This window comes from Amblyraja radiata, chromosome 5 (assembly GCF_010909765.2).
Source record: "Amblyraja radiata isolate CabotCenter1 chromosome 5, sAmbRad1.1.pri, whole genome shotgun sequence".
NCBI lineage: Eukaryota > Metazoa > Chordata > Chondrichthyes > Rajiformes > Rajidae > Amblyraja > Amblyraja radiata.
The window spans coordinates 27914946-27936400 of NC_045960.1; the positions used below are offsets into that span (position 1 = coordinate 27914946).

The 21455-nt window shown below is 42.6% G+C and overlaps 1 protein-coding gene across 3 annotated transcripts in view; it reads left to right on the plus strand.

Annotated features, from left to right (window-relative positions):
- The window catches only part of LOC116973120, a 79302-nt gene that overhangs the window by 28716 nt on the left and 29131 nt on the right, over positions 1–21455 (plus strand). For 2 of the 3 annotated variants that reach the window (XM_033020833.1, XM_033020836.1), the window contains exons 9-16: positions 4564–4666; positions 5449–5577; positions 6331–6510; positions 7639–7889; positions 8606–9730; positions 11685–11799; positions 12351–12476; positions 15870–17906. In XM_033020833.1, coding sequence (XP_032876724.1) covers positions 4564–4666; positions 5449–5577; positions 6331–6510; positions 7639–7889; positions 8606–9730; positions 11685–11799; positions 12351–12476; positions 15870–17906 — 4066 coding nt within the window. The remainder of the gene's footprint in view (positions 1–4563; positions 4667–5448; positions 5578–6330; positions 6511–7638; positions 7890–8605; positions 9731–11684; positions 11800–12350; positions 12477–15869; positions 17907–21455) is intronic. The other variant, XM_033020834.1, reaches the window with a different exon arrangement.

Consider the following 21455-nt stretch of genomic DNA (forward strand, 5'->3'; position numbering starts at 1 on the left):
CTCCCTGTAACCTCTGACATGGGGAGACAAATGAATGAGGTTTTGACATTAGGCATTGACTAACTCCAGAAGGGGGCTTGTTCACTCGGTGTTCCCACCCGGCACTCTACAGCGACTGACCCACGTTGTGAAGCCAAGAAGAATCCATTCCACGGAGGTGGATGAATGCAGAATGGGCAGGGCTTGCACGATATGTGGAGAAGGTTATTGAATTGTAAAGGAGATTGAGTGGGAGATGGAAATTCCTGAGTTCATGAATGGCAAATCTGAGGATGAGCCAACAAATTTAACACGGATGGCGTAATTTGAAAGGAGTTGAACCGTCTTGACTATGATGTTGGTGGGAGGCTACACAATAATCATCTGTTTAGAAATATGTCATTTATTTCCATATATTTTGTCTTTTGCACTATTGTTTGTGTGTGTATATATATGTGTGCGTGTGTGTATATGTGTGCGTGTATATCCGTGTGTGTATTTATGTGTGGGACTCTCGAAGCGCTGAATGGCCTACTCCTGAACCTACTTTCTAGGTTTCTAGAACAATGAAATTCAGACTTGCTGCAGCACAACAAAATATGTAAATATTGTATATGTGTGTGTGCACAAGCATATATATATATGTGTGCAAACACATATGTATCATTTTTTTCTCGTTTATTGTTTACAGAATACTCTGTTTACATATTCTGTTGTGCTGCTGCAAGTAAGAATTTCATTGTTCTGTCTGGGACATACGACAATAAAACGCTCTCGACTCTTGATGGAATTTATCCATTACTACACTTAAGGGGCTGTCCCACTTGGGCGATCTAATCCGCGCGTTCTGGCGAGTTTGCCCCGACTCATACTCGCAGCATGGTCGACACGAGGTCGTAGGAGGTCTTTGTAACTCTCCTTCATGCTCAAGATTAGCCCCCGTGTACACAAGGCCTCGGCTAGGTTGTGGCGTATTTTTCAATGTTGAGATCACAGGTACTATTGCTCCTCGGTCATGGGAATTATATTAAGGAGTCATATACTAAGAACAGATAGACACAAAGCTGGAGTAACTCAGTGGGTCAAGCAGCATCTCTGGAGAGAAGGAATAGGTGATGCTTCAGTTCGAGACTTGTCTTCAGACTGAGAGTCAGGAGAGAGGAAAACTAGAGGTGTGAAAAGGTATGAAGAACAAATGAATGAAATGTATAAAAAGAACAAATCAAAACTAGCGATCATCCATTGTTGGCTGTGGAGAAGGTGGTAACGAAGGGTATGGACAGTGAAACTAGTAGGACTCTAGGGTGGGGAGGGACGGAGAGGGAGAATGCTTGGGTTACTTGAAATTAGAGAAATCAATATTCATACCACTAGGTGGACACAAAATGCTGGAGTAACTCAGCAGGACAGGCAGCATCTCCAAAAGTTACTCGGAGAAGGAATGGGTAACTTTTCGGGTCGAGGCCTTTCTTCAGACTTCTTCGGTCTGAAGAAGGGTCTTGACTTGAAACGTCACCTATTCCTTCTCTCCAGAGATACTGCCTGGTCTGCTGAGTTACTCCAGCATTTTGTGGCTACCTTTAATTTAAACCAGCATCTGCAGTTTTTTTCTACTTCGTACCGCTGGGTACGTTTCCTGAAATTGTAGACTAGCTCCTTCATCTTGCTGACATTGAAGGAGAGGTTGTTGTCTTAACACCATGTTACTAAGTTCTTTCTCTTTGTACTCCGTCTTGTCATTGTTTGCGGTCCGGTGCGTTCGAGTGGTGTCATCTGCAGTTTGTAAATGGAGTTGGAGCATAATTTGATTACTCAGTCATGAGTGTATAGAGAGTACAGCAAGAGGCTCAGAATGTTTCCTTGCTGGTGTTGAGATTCATGGTGGAGGATATTTTATTGTCTATCCTCGCCGATTATGGACTATGGGTTAGGATGTCAAGGATCCAGTTACAGAGGGGTCTACTGATTCTTAGGACCAGGAGTTTCAAGATCAGTTTGGTAAGGAGATAGACACAACTTAGCAATGTTACAAAAATTTGAGATTTAAAAAATCAAGTCTGCAATTTATCCCATCAGATAAAGCATAAAAAGAAGTTTAATTTGATACCTAATTGATTTCATATCTTCAGTATTAAAAACGTTATGGCCATTTTCATACTTGGAAATTAGCATCTTGGTCCCTATTGCTTTTCCATTGACTTAACACAAAAGCTGTGATCGAGGACAGTCAAAAGCCCATAACTTTCTTAAAAATTAAGAGAACTGAATGAAATATTCAGTTATTATAAATTGAAGCATTCTGAAACAAATATAAAACATCTTACTTGGGTGACCCGAAATCAAATCATATTATTCAATAGTTACCTAATTGTAGCTAATTACAAAATTGACTGTTGTGACGGAAATAGTAATAAACACCGAGACTGCCTTGAAAATTCAAAAATGTGATATTCTCAAGATCAGAACTTTAATATTAATGTATTATATGCTGTAAGTCCATAACAGATAGGTAGATAAATTACAATTTCTAGCAATAGACCGACTTTATGGAGAAGATCAGTTGCTAGCTGGTACACCGGCATATCATAATCAGTAGCATCATCATACTCCTCAGATTGTAACCAATAAGCAACTCTGTACACCTTGTTTTTCCTCAACTTTTCAATTTTGGCATTGTAAACTACAAGTTTTTGCTCTTCAAACCATGCGTGTCATGCCTTCCTGCCCACTACTTTCCCATTAAGAATGTCCTGTAGATTCCATTTCTTAAGAAAAGGATATATTTTTAAAATAACCTAAGTATCCAAATAACAAACTAATGCCATTCACACAAGAATTCGCAATATAACATGATTTTTAAATTTCACTGTCATGAATTTATATGCCAGATGGAAGGAATTTAATGTTTAATTCCCATAAATTAATCCTGAAACATCTTCTCAAAATATAATCAAAATTATTGTTTTTTGCACAGCACATGTGACTCAAACTGTTGTGAATATTTAGTTTAAAAAATAATGATCATGGAGAGAGAATAACATAAAATATAGACAATTTAGACGGCTTATGACATGATTGTCCAAAAAAAATGAGCATTTTAATCATCTTGCAAGTGGGTGATTCTGGAACGCGATCGATTGGAACGTTGCATTTGCGGTGAATTTGAACCCCATATCAGCAGGAAAGACACTGCCGGTTCGTATGGGGCCCAAATAACATTTTCGCAACGTAAAATTAGATTAAAGCCATCCCAAGAAGCAAGATTATATGTAAAATAAACGACTTACCCTTTGTTTTGTCCCGTTCTTGCGATCTGTCACGTTGTAGGCGTTGAGGGCGTTAGAAGTCGCTTTTTATTTAAATCCAATTATTAAATTGTCCAGCGGATTTAAAAAAAAATAAACTGGGAACGGAAGTCCGATTGATTTTTCTTCAGCAGCTAGCACCCCGGGGAAATCCACCTCCGACTGCTGGAGTAACTCAGCAGGTCAGGCAGCATCTCTGGAGAAAGGAATGGGTGACGTTTCCATCAGTCCAGCATTTTGTGTCTATATTAGTTGTAAACCAGCATTTGCAGTTCCTTTCTACACAGTTTGTTTAGGAGTATGATTAGGAGGCAGAGCTACAGTAAATAAATAGGGGTCTGATGGAAGTATCCCACAGTAAGAGGGTAAACGTGGGTGGTGTGGGGTGGGAGAAATAGTGAGTTTGTGATGAAAGGTCACTGAGTAAGGTTTTGGTGATGAGGAAGGCCATTCATTAGTCCAGCGATGGCCACTTCAATTCCACAAGGTTTCATTCTAGGGCTGAGTGGGAGCATTCTTACTCTGGATGAGAAAGTCACGGATTGAAATCTTATTCCAAAGAGTTGAGCATTTTTTTCCAAGGCTGACATATCCTGCAACTGTACTTTTTAGAAATCCCATCACTCGGATGAGATATCATTTGTCAACACAAAAGTAACTGCATTGCACTATTCAAACCTATGTCACTGAAGTCCCGCACTTTGTCACCGTGGAGGCAAAATATGTCTTGTCTTTTAGCTTCCAGGATGCCCTTTCACATTTGAGGACTTGTCTTCACTTTCCAGTGACCAATTCTTTGGGTAAACAGTGCAAGAGTAGACTTGCTGTTGTATTCTTTTGTTCGTGGAAACCATTTTTAGTTTAGTTTAGAGATACAGCATGGAAACGGGCCCTTCGGTCCACGACGTCCAGTGATCGCCCGTTCGCACTAGTTCTATCCTGGACACTCTGGATAATTAACTGAAACCAATTAACCTACAAACCTGTACGCCTTTGGAATGTGGGAGGAAACCGGAGCATCTGGAGAAAACCCACGCAGGTCACAGGGTGAAAGTACAAACTCCGTACAGACAGCACCCTTAGTTGGGGTCGAACCCGAGTCTCTGGCACTGTAAGGCAGCAACTCTACCACTGCACCACAGTGCGGTAATCATTGTTTACGGGTACCATCTATTAATTAATTGTGATAAATTGGTTGAAGAACCTCATCTTGTATTATATAAGTTTGACGTTTATTCCGTAACGTCAGTAACATCCTTTAAAACTTTTCCTCTGGCAGGTTAAGGGCAGCTGCGAACAAGGTGGAATTACTATGGCAACAGGCTCTTGCCAGGGCTCGGCTTTTGCTGAAGGACCTTTGGTGCAGGGAAAGTGCTCAGCAGGTAAGGAAGGATAAACGTGCTCTCATTGAACAATATGAAAGCAAAACTTGCCAGAGGTTGAGAATATGAAACTGAAGCAAGATGCTGGAAAGGCTCAGCAAGTTGAGCACCTCTGAGGAGGAAGAAAAATTTGTTGTTTTAGTTCAGTAACCAGTACTGCTGAAGTGATGCTGTGGACCAAAGGATTGTCAAGGATCTCGGATTTAATTGGAACTCAGGGGTCATTTTTTCACCCAAAGGGTGTTAGGTGTATGGAAGGAGCTGCCGGAGGAGGTAGTTGAGGCAGTGACTATCGCAACGTTTAAGAAACATTGAGACGGGGACTCTGGATGCATAGGACAGGTTTAGTCATACAAGCCAAATGCAGGCAGGTGTACTAGTGTAGACGGGACATGCTGGCCAGTGTGGGCATGTTGGGCCGAAGAGCCTGTTTCCATGCTGTATGGAAATGACCGTCAATGTCCATGGTTCTGAAGTAACTTTGAATCAAGCACTTATTGGTAAGACACCAATAAAATTCACATAGCCGTTCTGTAAAATGACCAGGGTTAAATTTGTTTGTGATTGTGCTGTGTTACATTTGTGTTTTGTTTAAACAAATGATGTACCTGTGTCTGGGAATCTTCATCAATAATGTTCATGTGTGCCTTGTGATGGCATCAAATTGTGCCACTATGGAGAGAGAACTGTGAGACATTATTGGTGCATTGATACTACACATAGCTAAGTAAGTGCAAGTGTTAAGTCATTAACAGTGATTTTTTTGTTGTTGTTGACTTCAGATTAGTGATTTGATTATCTCTGAAGGAATGGGGAAGATTCATACGTACAAATTAGAAATTGCAAATAATTTGAGCCAAGCAGAGATTCTAAAATTGGATTATGATGCTACCATTTACAACCCTGCAATGGTGAGTTTTTAAAGTTTTTTTTCCTATGCTGAATGTTCTGCGTCGAGAATGTATCATAATCACAATTCAACTGTGTTCTGAAAATTCAGGTTTAAATGTAGTGGGAGCTACAAACTACTATCTCAGCACAGTGGCGCAGCGGTGGAGTTGCTGCTTTACAGCGCCAGAGACCTGGGTTCAATCCCGACTATGGGTGCTTTCTGTGAGGAGTTTGTACGTTCTCCCCGTGACCACGTGGGTTTTCTCCGAGATCTTCGGTTTCCTCCCACACTCCAAAAATGTACAGGTTTGTAGGTTAATTGGCCTGGTATAAATGTAAAAGTGTGCGTATGATAATGTTACTGTGCGGGGATCGCTGGTCGGTGCGGACTCCAAACTAAATTAAACACACTAAACTAACAGCCCCCGAGTCATTTGCCTCCCTCCCTCTTTGCTTGCTACAGCTGTTTATTGATCTTCATTGATTTGTGTAGAAAGACCTCCACAGTGTCTCTGAGCACCAGCCTTCAACAAGTGAATCTCTCATCGGTTAATTGCACAACACAAATCCAGGAGCATTAAATTTCTCTGTTGTTCTTATCCCAATGCACTCAAACTTTAGTGTTATTGTATGTGGTGTAACGGTGAGATTCAGCCAGCAAAAATACGTTACAGGCTGAATACACGACTATTTGCCGTGGACATGGTGTTTGAATATATCTCAACTTCTGCATAGAATTGGTGGTAAGTTCTGTGCCGTTTGTGTTTTTGCAGAAGTTGATCACCGAGTCTGAGAAACTGTTGCAGGAGCTTGATGAAGTAGCTGAATGTGGAGGAAGGACAGGCGATTGTAGAGAGAAACTCAGCAGATTAAAAGACATGTTCCACATAGCTGTAGAACTGCCACGGCAAACTTTAAAAGCAGTGTATGATTTCTACGACATATTTGAAAATGTAAGTAGCTGTGTAAACCAGCCAGGCATTGGTGAGGACTTGGCCAGTTGGAAATTAATGGGCTGAATGCTATTTCTTTTGCAGATGTTAATCCCTTTTGTAATTGATTGAGGGAGTAATTTATTCATTCGGTTCCATGTTGAGTTTTAGCTACAGACTTAAGTTACTGGGCATTTGCAATGCTTTTTATTTCAGATTGTATTTTATAGAACATAAAACAGTACAGTTATCTCTATATGTTCTTTATCTCCCTTCATCATCGACTATATCTCATTTCTCTTTTCCATGACTTTCAGTCTGAAGAAGGGTCTCGACCCGAAACGTCACCCAATCCTTCTCCCCAGAGAAGCTGCCTGTCTCGCTGAGTTACTCCAGCTTTTAGTGTCTATCTTCGGTTTAAACCAGCATCTGCAGTTCCTTCGTACATAAAACAGTACAGCACAGGTACAGGCTTTTCGGCCCACAGTGTCTCTGCCGGACATGATGCAAAGACCAGCTCTCGTATACCTGCACATAGGCCATACCGCTCCATTACCTGCATGTCCATGTGCTTTTCCAAAAGTCTCTTATATGTCACTATCGTATCTGTCCCAACCGCCAAGCCAAGCAGCGTGTTCCAGGCACTCGCCACCCCCTGTGTAAATAAATAAATAAGTTCATAGGTACTAGGAGCCGAATTAGGCCATTCAACCCATCAAGTCTACTCCGCTGTTTAATCATGGCTGATCTATCTCTCCCTCCTAACCCCACGCTCCTGCCTTCTCCCCATAACCCATGACACCCTTACAAATCAAGAATCTGACTATTTCCGCCTTAAAAAATATCCATTGACTCCACAGCCGTCTGTGGCAATGAATTCCACAGATTCACCACACCATAAATAAATTAACAGATAAATAAACTTGCCCTATGCATCTCCCTTAAACCTTGCCCCCCCCCCCCCCCCCCCTCATCTTAAAGCTATGCCATCTAGTATTTGGTATTTTCAATCCTGGGAAAAAGAATCTGACTGTCTAATGTTTTTTGTATGTATGGTATTGAGTATATTTTTATTATGTGCCGCCTTTTCGGCTTTAAATTCATTCAGCACCGCCGAACAACCACACTGTAAAACTCTCTTCCTTTCAGGTTGCTGGTTGGTATCATTTACTGTTGCAAGAAATATCTTTCAAAGAGGCAGTTTGTGAGCATCCAGTGCACAGCTGGGGACTTCCGCACGAGGCAGGACATTACCTGAAACCAAGCTGGAAGGAACACGTCAGTCGCCTCTTGCACAAGGCTCCTCTTCCAGCGGCTGAGGACCTGGGGCGGCTTGGACATCTGGCTGACTGCATCCCAGACTCGCTTCACCAGAGGAGGGGGAAGATGCTGTCCCATCAGTAAGTCTTACCCCATTTGCATGCTGATCATAAGTTATCCGAGCAGAATTAGGCCATTCGGCCCATCAAGTCTACTCTGCCATTCAATCATGGCTGATCTATCTCTCCCTCCTAACCCCATGCTCCTGCCTTCTCCCCATAACCCCTGACACCCGTTAATAACTCAGAACTTGCATACTTTGCTATGTGTCTGATCCATGTGCCAACACGGCAAATATGGGAGTGAGAGTGGGCAGGGGAAACTGTTTTGTGAGCAGTTGATGGACAGTAAATCTCATTTTCTTTTCCTTGCTGTAAGTTTTTGATTAATTGCAATATGCAATTTGACACAGTTTTACAATCAGGGTTTTAGCATCGGCAGCCGGGATCAGCATCTATATGGCATTTATAAGGAGCTTCCTTTTTTTTTTAAGCGGCAAACCCTCAAGATTTTAATAAAAGGATTATGTGCTTAGATTTAAAAGATCATCAAAAGCTGGTTCGAAGAAGGGTCCCGACCCGAAACGTCACCATCCATGTTCTCCTGAGATGCTGCCCGACCTGCTGAGTTACTCCAACACTTTGAGCCTTTTTTTTGTAAACCAGCATCTGCAGTTCCTTGTTTCTTCTTTAAAAGTTTTGTTAGACCGAGGTCCTTTTATTTTGGAAATATATTATTGGTGCGACTAATGAGATGCGGCTTTTTCTCTTTTTGCTACGTTCTTCCACCTGTACAGGTGCTTTGTTGTAAGACGGCTGTTGACCGCTCCAGAGCAGGTGTGTCCGATTGACTTGGAACAAGTGGTTCAGTGGCAAGAATCGTATTTAAAGGCGCTGCAGAAGGTTTTGGTTCCTCGTGCCGTCACGTCCGTTGACACTGGCGTTACCAGAGGTGCTGCAGAGGCTCCAAAGACTGCCGACAAACATGTGATGCAAGAGAAGTTTGTGAACAGACGTTGGCACGACCCAAACCACGATTTTGATGTATCCTCGGCGCAAAAACATTTTGATGAAGCGGATGCAATTCGCCGCAGTAGGGCCTGTTTCACCAGTGGTCACGTTGACCGGAAACTGCAGGTGGCCACACCGACAGCTTATGAGGCGGCTGGTGAGTGTGGTAACCAGGAAGGCAAAGCACTGAGCACAAGGCCAACTTCTTTAAGTTCTTTTGACTCTGGAATTGATGGGATTGGTAACTACAACTTCGAAGCTGCAAGATCTAATCACAAAAAAACCAATAGGGAACAGGAGGTGAAAAGAACCTCAAACTCATTACTAATAACTGAGCCTGCACAACTAGATGAAGAGGATGAAGTTAGTGAGGATGAACCCAAGTGCCTAGATATTGATGAGTTTGGGCTGGCCGATTCTCCGTCCATGTCAAGTGAAGTACAGTCATTCTCAAAGAGTAATCCAAACGCTTTAAACTTCGAGATAAAAGTCAGGCGCTCGGCTAGCTTGCCCAAGAATCCTTGGGTTAGCCTCCCCGCTGATGATCTTGAGAAGTCCTATGTGGTCACAATTACTCCCAAAAAACCCGCATTGGAGCCAGACGGTTTCAAACATATGGAAGGTGACACCTGCGATGTCGCGCGGAAGAGTGAAGAGAGAGCGGTGAAAGGCTTTAGTGGTACGACTTTCAGCCCGAATAAACTGACCCTAGTAAAGACCACATCATTTGAAAAGGCAGCTGAAGATGAGGAGAAAGTTTTGGTTGCTGGGCAATGTGTTGTACACTCCAATGAAAGATCTAATCGTGCAGAGAGCTGCAGAGAACATCTGGAAGGGAATGCAGAAGTTCCTTGCGATAGCTCTGAAGTTTGTGGATCTAGAATGCTACTGGAAGGGAGTGACAGTGAAAGGTACAACACTATTTCATCTTCTCCATCCCACCTGGCTTTTTACTTGCTTTATCTTGCACTAAACCTTATTCCCTCTATCATGCATCTATACACTGTGAACTGCTCGATTATAATCATGTATTGTCTTTCCGCTGACTGGTTAGCACGCAACAAAAGCTTTTCACTGTACCTCGGTACACCTGACAATCAACTAAACTGGTCAAATTTTCCGCACAGGATTTTGAGAATCCACGGACCCTCCTTGATGTTAACCATGCAAACTGATTCCCTGTTCCCGGAGAGGTACAGGAGCCAAAGGCACTTGGCCCATTGTAGACCAATTGGAGATTTCCAATTGAGCCCATCCATCAATGTTTTGCCCGTGGCTCTGTAAATCTTTCTCTTGCCAATTACATTCACTTTTGGAAAATTATTTCCGAATATGTTCTCATCAGCCTTCCAGGCAGTTCATTTTCAAGTCTTCGTTTAGTTTGGACTTACAGCGCGGAAACAGGTCCTTCCGCCCGCCAAGCCTGCACCGACCAGTGATCCCCACACATTAACACTATCCTACACGCGCACAAGGGATAATTTACACATATACCAAGCCAATTAACCTACAAACCTGAACGTCTTTGGAGTGTGGGAGGAAACCGAACCTAATCTGAGGAAGGACATTATTGCCATAGAGGGAGTGCAGAGAAGGTTCACCAGACTGATTCCTGGGATGTCAGGACTGTCTTATGAAGAAAGACTGGATAGACTTGGTTTATACTCTCTAGAATTTAGGAGATTGAGAGGGGATCTTATAGAAACTTACAAAATTCTTAAGGGGTTGGACAGGCTAGATGCAGGAAGATTGCTCCCGATGTTGGGGAAGTCCAGGACAAGGGGTCACAGCTTAAGGATAAGGGGGAAATCCTTTAAAACCGAGATGAGAAGAACTTTTTTTCACACAGAGAGTGGTGAATCTCTGGAACTCCCTGCCACAGAGGGTAGTCGAGGCCAGTTCATTGGCTATATTTAAGAGGGAGTTAGATGTGGCCCTTGTGGCTAAGGGGATCAGAGGGTATGGAGAGAAGGCAGGTACGGGATACTGAGTTGGATGATCAGCCATGATCATATTGAATGGCGGTGCAGGCTCGAAGGGCCGAATGGCCTACTCCTGCACCTAATTTCTATGTTTCTATATGGGCAAAAAATTACTCTCAATAGTCCAAATGTGGTCTAACCAGTGCTTTATAAAGCCTTAGCATTACATCCCTGTTTTAATATTCTAGCTCTCTCAAAATAAATACGAGCATTGCATTTGCTTCCTTATTAACAAAGAGACAACTTAGTTGGCATGGATGAGTTGGAGCTGTTTCCATGCGATATCATTTATCTAAAGACAAAATCCGTGAAACAAAGTTAACGTTCAAGGGCAATGACCCTTTGTCCAAAATAGGAAAAACATTTTTAAAAAGGGGTCATTTTTGTTGCAGAGAAGGTGGAAGGAAAAATGGATAAGGAAAGGGAATATCTGTACTAGCAAAGAAATACAGACTAAGCATGATCACCCAAACTGCTCCATTTATACCCATTTAATCAGTGAGGCCAGGAAAATGGGGGTGTTAGGGGTTGATCATTGCTTGACTGTATTGCTTTGCTAATAGGAGAGTAGGACATGTCCAGCAAGTCAGGCTGTACTAATGGAGAGAGAGGAGACACAGCAATTGGCATGGTAACTTCCTGCTTGTATCCAAGAAAGAGGAAGGACCATATGAGTCGGCCAGTCTGGTGGGTATAATGAATGAAAAATGGGATGAGCGGGGGTGGTGAGAAAATGTAAGATGGATTTGGAAACTTTCAGCATCTTGGATTGCATTTGTAGGGAAGTAGAATAAGTTTGGGTGTGGAATCATATGGTGAAGCCGAAGGATGTTTTGCTTTGATTTTATTCTTTGACTTTTGACTGGAACTTTGACTTTTCGAGCAGAAAGCACACTGAGTTAGCCGAGGCAAAGACATATGACTGGGATATGGAGGAGGAGGAGAAGCTTCAGAATGAAGTGGAGCTGCTGCTGTTGAGAACGGCCAAAATATTGGAGGTAGGTGTGAAATACTTCTGTGCCTTTTAAGCCTTTGCATTTATTTATAGTGTAGGTGCATGCACTGCAGGAAGGAGGATGCAGCTGAAGGACTGGATAGGACACGTACAAGTGACAAATGTTACAGGACCATGTTAGCACACAACAAAGCTTTTCACTGTACCTCTGTACATGTGACCATAAACTAGACCAAACTAAAGTCAATAGTGGCTGGAACTTTAAAGCACAATTCATGAAGTTTGTTGGAATGGCCAGAAGCTACAAACAGTACTTTTTCAATTATTGGTATTATTGATAGCAGAATCAGGAAAATGGTCAGAGTTGGATGGAAACAATGGTCAATGCATCCTAAAAAAGATAGCGACAGTATCTGAAGAAGGCAAGAAAATATTGTGATTGAAACTTTCACCATAAACAAAATCCTGTAGTGTGTTCCTGTCCTTTAGTTTTTAAGGAAACAGAATCTAATTGCATCGTTGGGTATTTTTGTTATTTCAGTAGAAAATTATAGGTTTTGCAGTAATTAAAATGATCTTGTTGTTTGGAGCCAGGAGGAGGAATCTGTGCTCAGACAGGAAGATGAGCTGGAACATCTCTTGCAGTTGGCTGATGGGGAAAGCAGTGATGAGAACCACTCCTCACCTGACAAGTACAAGGGGACCACCAGCAGTGGAAAGGTAAAGCTCTCAAAAGTAATTCTGAGCTTGTGTAAAACACGTTGGCCAAATGCTTAAGTTATTCACTTTTTAAATGGTTTAAGATACAAACTTTTGCATATTAGACTCAAAAAGCTGGAGTAGCAGGTCAGACAGCATCTCTGGAGAAAAGGAATATTCAGGCCCTTCGACCCATTGAGTCCACGCCGTACAGCGATCCCCATCCCCATGATGATCAGCTGGCTCGAAGGGCCGAACGGCCTACCCCTGCACCTATTTTGCTATGTTTCTACTAACACTATCCTACACACATTTGGGCCAATTTACATTTTTTACTGAAGTCAATTAACCTACAAACCTGTATGTCTTTGGAGAGTGGGAGGAAACGGGAGCACCCTGGGAGAACCCACATGGTCACGGAGAACGTACAAACTTCGTACAGACAGCATCCTTAGTATTGAACCCGGGTCTCTGGCACTATAAGATGGCAACTCTACTGCTGAGCCACCGTGCCAAATGTTTTGGTGTAGTTTAGAGGTGCAGCATGGAAATAGGTCCTTCGGCCCACTGAGTCCATGCCGACATATCACTCACCCGGTCACACTAGTTATATGTTATCCTGCTTTTTCATCCACTCCCTACACAGCAGGGGCTATTTAACAGAGGGCCAGTTACTCTACAAACCTGCACATATTAAATCCAGCATCCCTGCCTCACTGGACTCCCATCAATTTGCATACAGGGCAAATAGATCGACAGAGGATGCCATCTCTCTGGCCCTTCACACTGTCCTGACTCACCTGGACAGACAGGGCACGTATGTGAGGATGCTCTTCATTGACTATAGCTCTGCATTCAATACGGTCATCCCCACCAAGCTCACCACCAAACTCCACCAGCTAGGCCTCAGCTCACCGATATGCGCTTGGATCCTGAACTTTCTCACGGAGCGACCGCAGGCAGTGAGACTGGACCCGCACCTGTCCTCCACTATCACCCTGAGCACCGGCACACCACAGGGTTGTGTACTAAGCCCCATGCTCTACTCCCTCTTCACTCACGACTGTGTCCCTGCATTCGACACCAACACCATCGTGAAGTTTGCAGACGACACAACAGTGATTGGGCTGATCACCAACGGTGATGAAACAAAATACAGAGCGGAGGTGCAGAACCTGGCGGACTGGTGCGCCAATAACAACTTGGCACTAAACACCTCCAAGACCAAGGAGCTGATTATTGACTTCAGGAGGTCCCATTCTGGAGAATACGCCCCAATCTCCATTTATGGGGAAAGTGTGGAGAGAGTGTCCAGCTTTAAGTTTCTGGGCACTCACATTTCAGAAGACCTCACATGGTCCACAAACACCACCGCGCTGGTCAAGAAGGCACAGCAACGACTGTTCTTCCTGAGGACATTAAAAAAAGACTGGTCTGCCACAACAGTTGCTGACAACGTTCTACCGCTGCACCACAGAGAGCATATTAACGTATGGCATCTCTGTGTGGTATCTCAGCTGCACGGAGGCGGAGAGGAGAGCTCTTCAGCGCGTCGTCAACAGAGCGCAGCGGATCATCGGGACAGAGCTACCAGCCTTGGAGGGCATCTACCACACGCGGTGCCTCAGGAAGGCCCTCAGCATCCATAAGGACTCATCACACCCCTGCCACGGTCTGTTTCAACTACTTCCCTCCGGCAGACATTACAAGGCCTTCTACGCCCGAACCTCCAGACTCAGGAACAGTTTTATCCCAAGAGCTATAGCGGCTCTGAACCGGCCCTAATGAGTGCCCCCCCACCCACCCCCTTTGGACAGTCTCCCTCAGATGGTCACGTCAATCAATTCAGCTTGTTTATTTATGTATTGTATTTATTTACCTTTCTTGTACATCAGTGGAGCTGCACACTAAATCTCGTTGCACTGACGTGCAATGACAATAAAAGATATTATTATTATTATTATTATCTTCGGGAACAGAGAGGCAACTGGAGCACCCGGAGGAAACCCATGCAGTCATGTGGAGAACATGCAAACGCTGTACAGACAGCACCCGAGGTCAGGATCAAACCTGGGTTTCAGGAACTGTAAGGCGACAGCTCTACCAGCTGCTCTTTAGCTCATTGAATTGGATTGAATGATCAGCCATGATCACATTGAATCGCGGTGCTGGCTCGAATGGCCGAATGGCCTACTCCCGCATCTATTGTCTATTGAATATCTAGTGCAGTTGAAAACATATTCACAAACATAGGAAGCTGATGGGCAACTTTAACACTCACAGGACAGTGGGTATATTGAGCAAGCTGCCAGAGGAGGTAGTTGAGGCAGATGCCATAACAACATAAAAAAAACACTGCAGAGCACAGTGCCTTACAACACCAGAGACCCGGGTTCAATCCAGACTACGGGTGCTTGTTTGTACGTTCTCCCTGTGACCTACGTGGGTTTTCTCTGGGATCTCCGGTTATCTCCCACACCCCAAAGACGTACAGGTTTGTGGGTTAATTAGGTTGGTATAGATGTAAATTGTACCTGGTGTATAGGTTAGTGCTAATGTGCGGGGATCGTTGGTTGGCGTGGACTTGGTGGGCCAAAGGGCCTGTTTCCATGCTGGATTTGTAAACTAAACTTGACAGTACATGGATAGGAAAGGCATAGAGACATATGTGCTAAATGGAGGCAAATGGGACTAACTTTGTTGGGACATGGATGAGTTGGGCTGAAGGGCCTGTTACTGCGCTGTATGACTATCAGCTGAGCAAAGCATAAGCCATTGGCAGGAAAAATGTCTCCCTTGACAAGGTCCCTACAAGGACTACATTTGTGGCTTCAGAGGAATTCTCTTGCCAATGTATCCATATTGGATTACCAGGCATTCATGCAGTACCTTTGATTCAGACTATTCCTGGTGAATCACGTCCAGTTAGGTTAACTATGACGAATGGGCTAGGATTAACCCACTTGCGTAAAGGGTTGTCAGTTTGTAAGTTTACAGAATCATCCAACAGACATAGATGGGGTAGACAATCAGAACCTTTTTTCCTAAGGTGGATATGTTAGACTAGAGGGCAGAGCTTTAAGGTGAGGGGCAACATTTAAAGGAGATATGTGGGGCTAGTTTTTACATAGTGCCTGGATTGCACTGTCGGGGGTGGTGGTGGAGGCAGATTCGATAGTGACATTTAAGGGGCTTTGGGATAGGCACATGGAAGTGCAAGGAATAGAAGGATATGGTCTATGTACGTTGGACCAAAGGGCCTGTTTCCATGTTGTATGACTCTGTAGGTAGGGAAGAGTTGTCTTTTGTGTTTGGCACAGACATTGTGGGCCGAATGGGCCTTTTCCTGAGCTGTAGTATTCTACGTTCACATATTTCTGCGTGTCTCATTTACTGAAGAAGCTGTTGTTACAGGTGATGTCTCTGAGCGAGCTCTCAGAAGCTGGAGTGATTGGACTGGAAGACGGCCTGTGGACTGCAGCAGAACAGCCTGAGTTTCATTGCCGTTGCCTGTGCCCACGTGCGAACTGTGATGTAGAGCACAGGCAAGAAGAAAGAGCCTTGATGCATTCTAGCTCTTGCCCTGCAAACCCCAATGCCGCTCCATCAGTCCAAGCCCCACGCTCGGCGCTTCAAGGTACTTCCAGGCTACTTCAAGAGTTGGAGGAACTGAACCAAATTGAGGACAGAATTCTGGAAGAGAACTTGAAAATACAGGAGCTGTGTCGCTCTGAGGAAGAGCAGAGGGTTCAGATTCCAATATCGCCCGTGTCAAACGCAGGCCGATCAAGCACCAACAAGGAGCGTGCACGGTTCTTGGTGGAGCTGGAGAGGGAAAGGAAAGAGGTTGAGAAGATGGAGCAAAGTCTAGCAAGGGAAGAGAAAATGAAATCCAAACATTTGAAGAAACAGCCACAAATTTCTTCAAGGACGAAGTGTGATAACCCGAAGAGACATGCAACGAGATCGTCAGCATATGAGGAGACTACTCATTTAAAACCCAATCCAGTGATGGAAGGTAAAAGCTCTTTTCAGTCGGCAGGAAGGAATTTAAAGTCTATTGATAAAGGCAAGCTAAATGATACCAACCCAAAATCGAATCGGGTCCTTGCTTACCACAAGCGATCTCTGGTCAAACTCAATATTGTTCACAGCACAAAAAAAGCAAGCAGAACTGTTCAATCCAAAAATAGTTGCGTTCAGGACCAAGGTCTTGGTCTGACTATGAATAATATTGTTGAAAAGAATTCATCATGTACAGTCGATGAGCAAATATTTATTCCCTCATTGCGCAGTGAAACCTGTACACGATCAGATAAAATGGAACATCAGCTTAATAGTGGAGTCTCAGCAGATGCACGTGCGGAGAATTGGCAGGAGCTTGATGACCACGAATGGTTTGCATTGACAGATGAGTGCAAGGGACTGGACAGTGTTGATGCTGAGACCGTCTGTTTTCATCCAGTAGAGGGCGGTGTTGAGAATAACAGTGCACCACTACTTGGAGTCGACAGAAAGGGAACTCTTGCACAGTCCACTCAATTGAATGAAATCATTAAAAGTAATGTAAACTGTACTGCAGAGCGCAAAAACCGAAGAGACTCCACTCTGAAAAGCAAAGAGGAGCCCAAACCAGCACTACGGACTAGTGTTCCTGTCAAAGTAGAAAAGCTTCCAGCTCGTGCAACTCCTCAGAAGTGCCCTGGAGATGCCATTGTGGCAAAACACGGTAACAAGGACCAGCAAAGAGTTCCAGTACCCAAACCCAGAAAAACCATTAAACAGTGCCAAACCAAAAGCCACCCAGAAGGGTCCAGTCCTTTCGGGAAACGTGCTGAGGTTTCTGCATTTGTGGAAACCCGCTCTGCTTCAAAGGAGCCCAAACAGCAAGTGCCTCTGATCGCTGGTGCTCGATACAAATCTAATGCCAGTCTCCAAATCAGGACCAAAAATAAATTGCAAGGCACCAATAAGGGTACAAATCCTACCAACCCCTCCGACAGCTTGGTAAACATAAAGATCGATCTAGCAGATTGCAAGGAAGATAATTCCGTGGCTGGAGCAAGTTCTTTACTTGACTCGTCTGAGAACAGCAAAGCGTGTTCTGGGGGAACAGACTCCAAATTGGTGCTAAATGGAGATGTGTGTGATGAAGGTAAATGTGACGAACAACATATTTTATGTAATGAAGTAAATCGGGAAGCCAGTGCAGTTTGCAGTAGCAGCTTAGAAACAGGAGAGAGTTGCACACCTGAAATACTGCATTGGAATGAATTCAACAATACTGACACTCAGAAAGGTTCTGTACGTGTGGCCGAAGATGATTCAAGCCATTTGCATGATTTTCCACATCAAGACATGCATCGTATATTTGAAGATTGCCATGCGAGAGTGTCTGTGACATTGAATCCAGCTGTGGATGCACACACCTTTCAAGCATCTGTGATCAAGGTAACAAAATATATTTCATTTGAAAAGGTTGTGATTTGACTTTTGTGGATTTGGAAGGTGGAAAGACTTTCAGAATCTGGAATAAAACACTAGTGCTGGAGTAACTCAGCGGTCAGGCAGCATCTCTGGAGAAGAGGAATAGGTGACGTTTCCAGCATCGAGGCCCTTCTTCTTACTGACTATGTTTTGAGTTGGGACCCTTCTTCAGACTGAAGGGTTGGTGTTGAGGCCAGGATTTATTACCCATCCCATATTTCAAGGGACAGTTAAGAATCTAACATGTTAATGTGGATCTGGACTCCCACATAGACTAGACTGGATAGGAAGTGTTGATTTCCTCTCAATAGTGAATGAAATGTTTTGAATGACAACATTGTAGTCTCAAGAACTTCTTCACTGGTACTGCCTTTTGAATCAGACATGACGGTGATGTTTAAGAGGCATTTCAAAAGGCACATCAGCGGATAGGGAATGGAGGCATATGGATCATGTGCAGGTCGATGGGGTTAGTTTAATTAGGTATCATGGCTGGCACACACATTGTGGGCTGAAGGGCCTGATCCTGTACTGTACTGTCTGTGTAACCAAGCACTAGTACCTTCATGGCCACGACCCAACTAAAACAAGCTGACGTGTGTGCGAGTATTAGATGGAGGGGAGAAGATGCAATTAGTTTAGGTCATTTTGAAAAGTAGTTTCCTTGTAATATACGTATCCATTTGTGTCTGGAAAGTTCCCTCAAGCTCAAAGAGGAGATATTAGCTAAAACCCTGTAAATTAATACACCCTGATCAAACTGGGTTTATACCCAAGAGACACTCGTTCAATAATTTGAGACGCCTGTTTAATATAATGTACTCACACAGAACGATAAAGGAAGACTTATCAATCATTTCATTAGACGCAGAAAAAGCATTTGACCAAGTAGAATGGAAATATCTTTATACAGTATTGCAAAAATTTCAACTAGGAGAAAATTTTATTTCATGGATAAAGTTGTTATGTAACAAGCCGACTGCCAGAATACGGACTAATCAAACACTCTAACCTAAATTTTAATTATCCAGGGGCAATAGACAAGGGTGGGCATTATCACCTCTGTTATTTGCCCTTGTGATCGAACCCTTAGCTGAAAGTATAAGAGTACATCTGAACATTCATGGTTATAATACTAAATATTCTAATAAGATATCGCTGTATGCAGACGATGTACTATTATATATTACCAACTCCCAATTTAGTATTCCAAACATACTAAATCTTAGGGAAGAATTCGGTTCCTTTTCAGGGTATAGAATAAACTGGGACAAAAGTGAAATTATGTTGATAAAACCTCAAGACCTGACACACCTTCTAAAAATTTACCTTTAGAATTGCTACGGAAAAATTTAAATATCTTGGAGTTTACGTGACTAAAAAATACCCTTCTTATTTCAAGCAAATTTTCCACCATTAATCTCCAAATTAAAAGCCCTTATTCAATTTTGGAAAACACTTCTGATCTCCTTTATAGGTAGAATAAATGCCATAAAGATTTTCAACAAATCCTGTACCTATTTCAATCAACACTGATTTTTCTCCATAACAATTTTTTTTTTAAAATACTCGATTCTGCGATTACAAATCTTATCTGGATTACAAAACTCACAGAATTCATAAAAGACCTTTATGTAAACCTAAATAGGCGGACTGGTTTTCCCAATTTTTTTTTATTATTACTGGGCAATGAACATTAAAAATTTAATCTATTGGATAGACGATACATGCCAACAAGTAAACTGGCTAATAATGGAGAGGGAAGATTGTTTGCCTTTTAATATAGGCGCGATTCTTCTCTCTCCAATAAATCTGAAGAAATCAGCATATGAGAAAAATCCGATAATCCATAGCACCTTACGAATCTGGAAACAGTTGAAATTAACCCAAATTGAGAAATTTATCTCTCCTCTTACCAATCGCCAATAATCCCTCGTTTAAACCGTCTACTTTAGACATACAATGGGAAAGCTTAGGAATTAAAAAGCTGGGAGACCTTTATGAGATGGGGACTCTCCTCTCATTTCAAGAATTACAGTCTAAATATTTGAAAGGTGGTCAATACTTTAGATATCTTCAAATACGAGACTATGTGAAATCACACACACAAGACTGTGAATATATGGTTCCAGACATACTAGACGAATGCATGAATAGAAAGTCGGATTCAAATAAGTTAATATCGTACCTTTATAATACCCTTTTAAATTTACAAACTCCATCATCGGAAATAATTAGGCGAGCTTGGGAAGATGAACTGGGTCTAACAATTTTAAAAGATAGTTGGGAGGAAAGCCTATTATATATACACAACTATTCTCTTAATGTTAGGCACTCGCTAATACAATTTAAAATACTGCATAGACTTTATTACTCAAAGTCTAAATTGAATAGGATCTTCCCAAATGTCTCCCCTATTTGTGATAAATGCCTCCTCCAAGAAGCAACCATAACCCATTCCTTTACTTCCTGTACAAAATTACGTAACTTCTGGAGGGGAATTTTTGATTTTTTTTCTAAAATACTTAAAATAAAATTGGACCCCGACATAGAATTGATCACACTAGGTACGTCAGAAGCCTGTTCTGAGCTAACATTATTTCAAAGACGTTTTCTTAACTATGGCCTGATAACGGCGAAAAAACTAATACTTAAATTTTGGAAACGGCCAATGAAGATGTGGGTTACAAACATGTGGATTACAGTGAAGATGTGGATTACAAACATGTCCGAGACACCTAATTTGGAAAATATTAGGCTTGTCTTGGCAGAAAAACCAGATCAATTTTTCAAGACATGGACACCCTTCACTGAGGGGGGGAACGAGGGGCAGGTATATCTCCACTTTCCTTTTTTTTCTTTTATCTCTACTTACTTTTCGGCCACGCTACTTTGGTAGCCTAGGGGTCTTTTCTATCTGCTTTTTCGAGCTATCTTTTCATTTCTCACTTTCTCCCTCGCTTGTTCTCTCTTTCTTCTTTTCTTTCATTTTCAGGTTATAAGGTTAAAAATGAAGCTGTACAATAATTGTATAATTTTAGATGCCGAATGTTTTATCTTTGTACAATTGCTTTTAATAAAAATAATTAAAAATAAATAAATAAATAAAAATAATTCTTAATAAACAACAAAATGACCTATTCTTAGTAAAAAATAAAAAAAAAACACTTTTCCCCCCCAGTGAATTTCATGGGTCTTTCAACATATTCGTACCTTGCATTTTTGGCCCACTCAAAACATAAAGTTACTGACCCTGAAAGCTAAAATCATCTACACGGCGCGACTCTCGACCATATTTATTGAACCTGAAATTAGTTGAGTTTAGGTTATTGTCACGTGTATCGAGGTATTTTGTGACCATCTGCAATATAGTCCCGATGGTTCCCCCCCCCCTCTCCCCCCGAGTCCCTCATTGTTCTCGAAGTTCCCGCCACCACAGGTCCCTCTTTGTTCTCTCGGTGGCGCATCCTCACCCGACACATACAGATTGTTTACAGCTGCTAATTTCCTGCC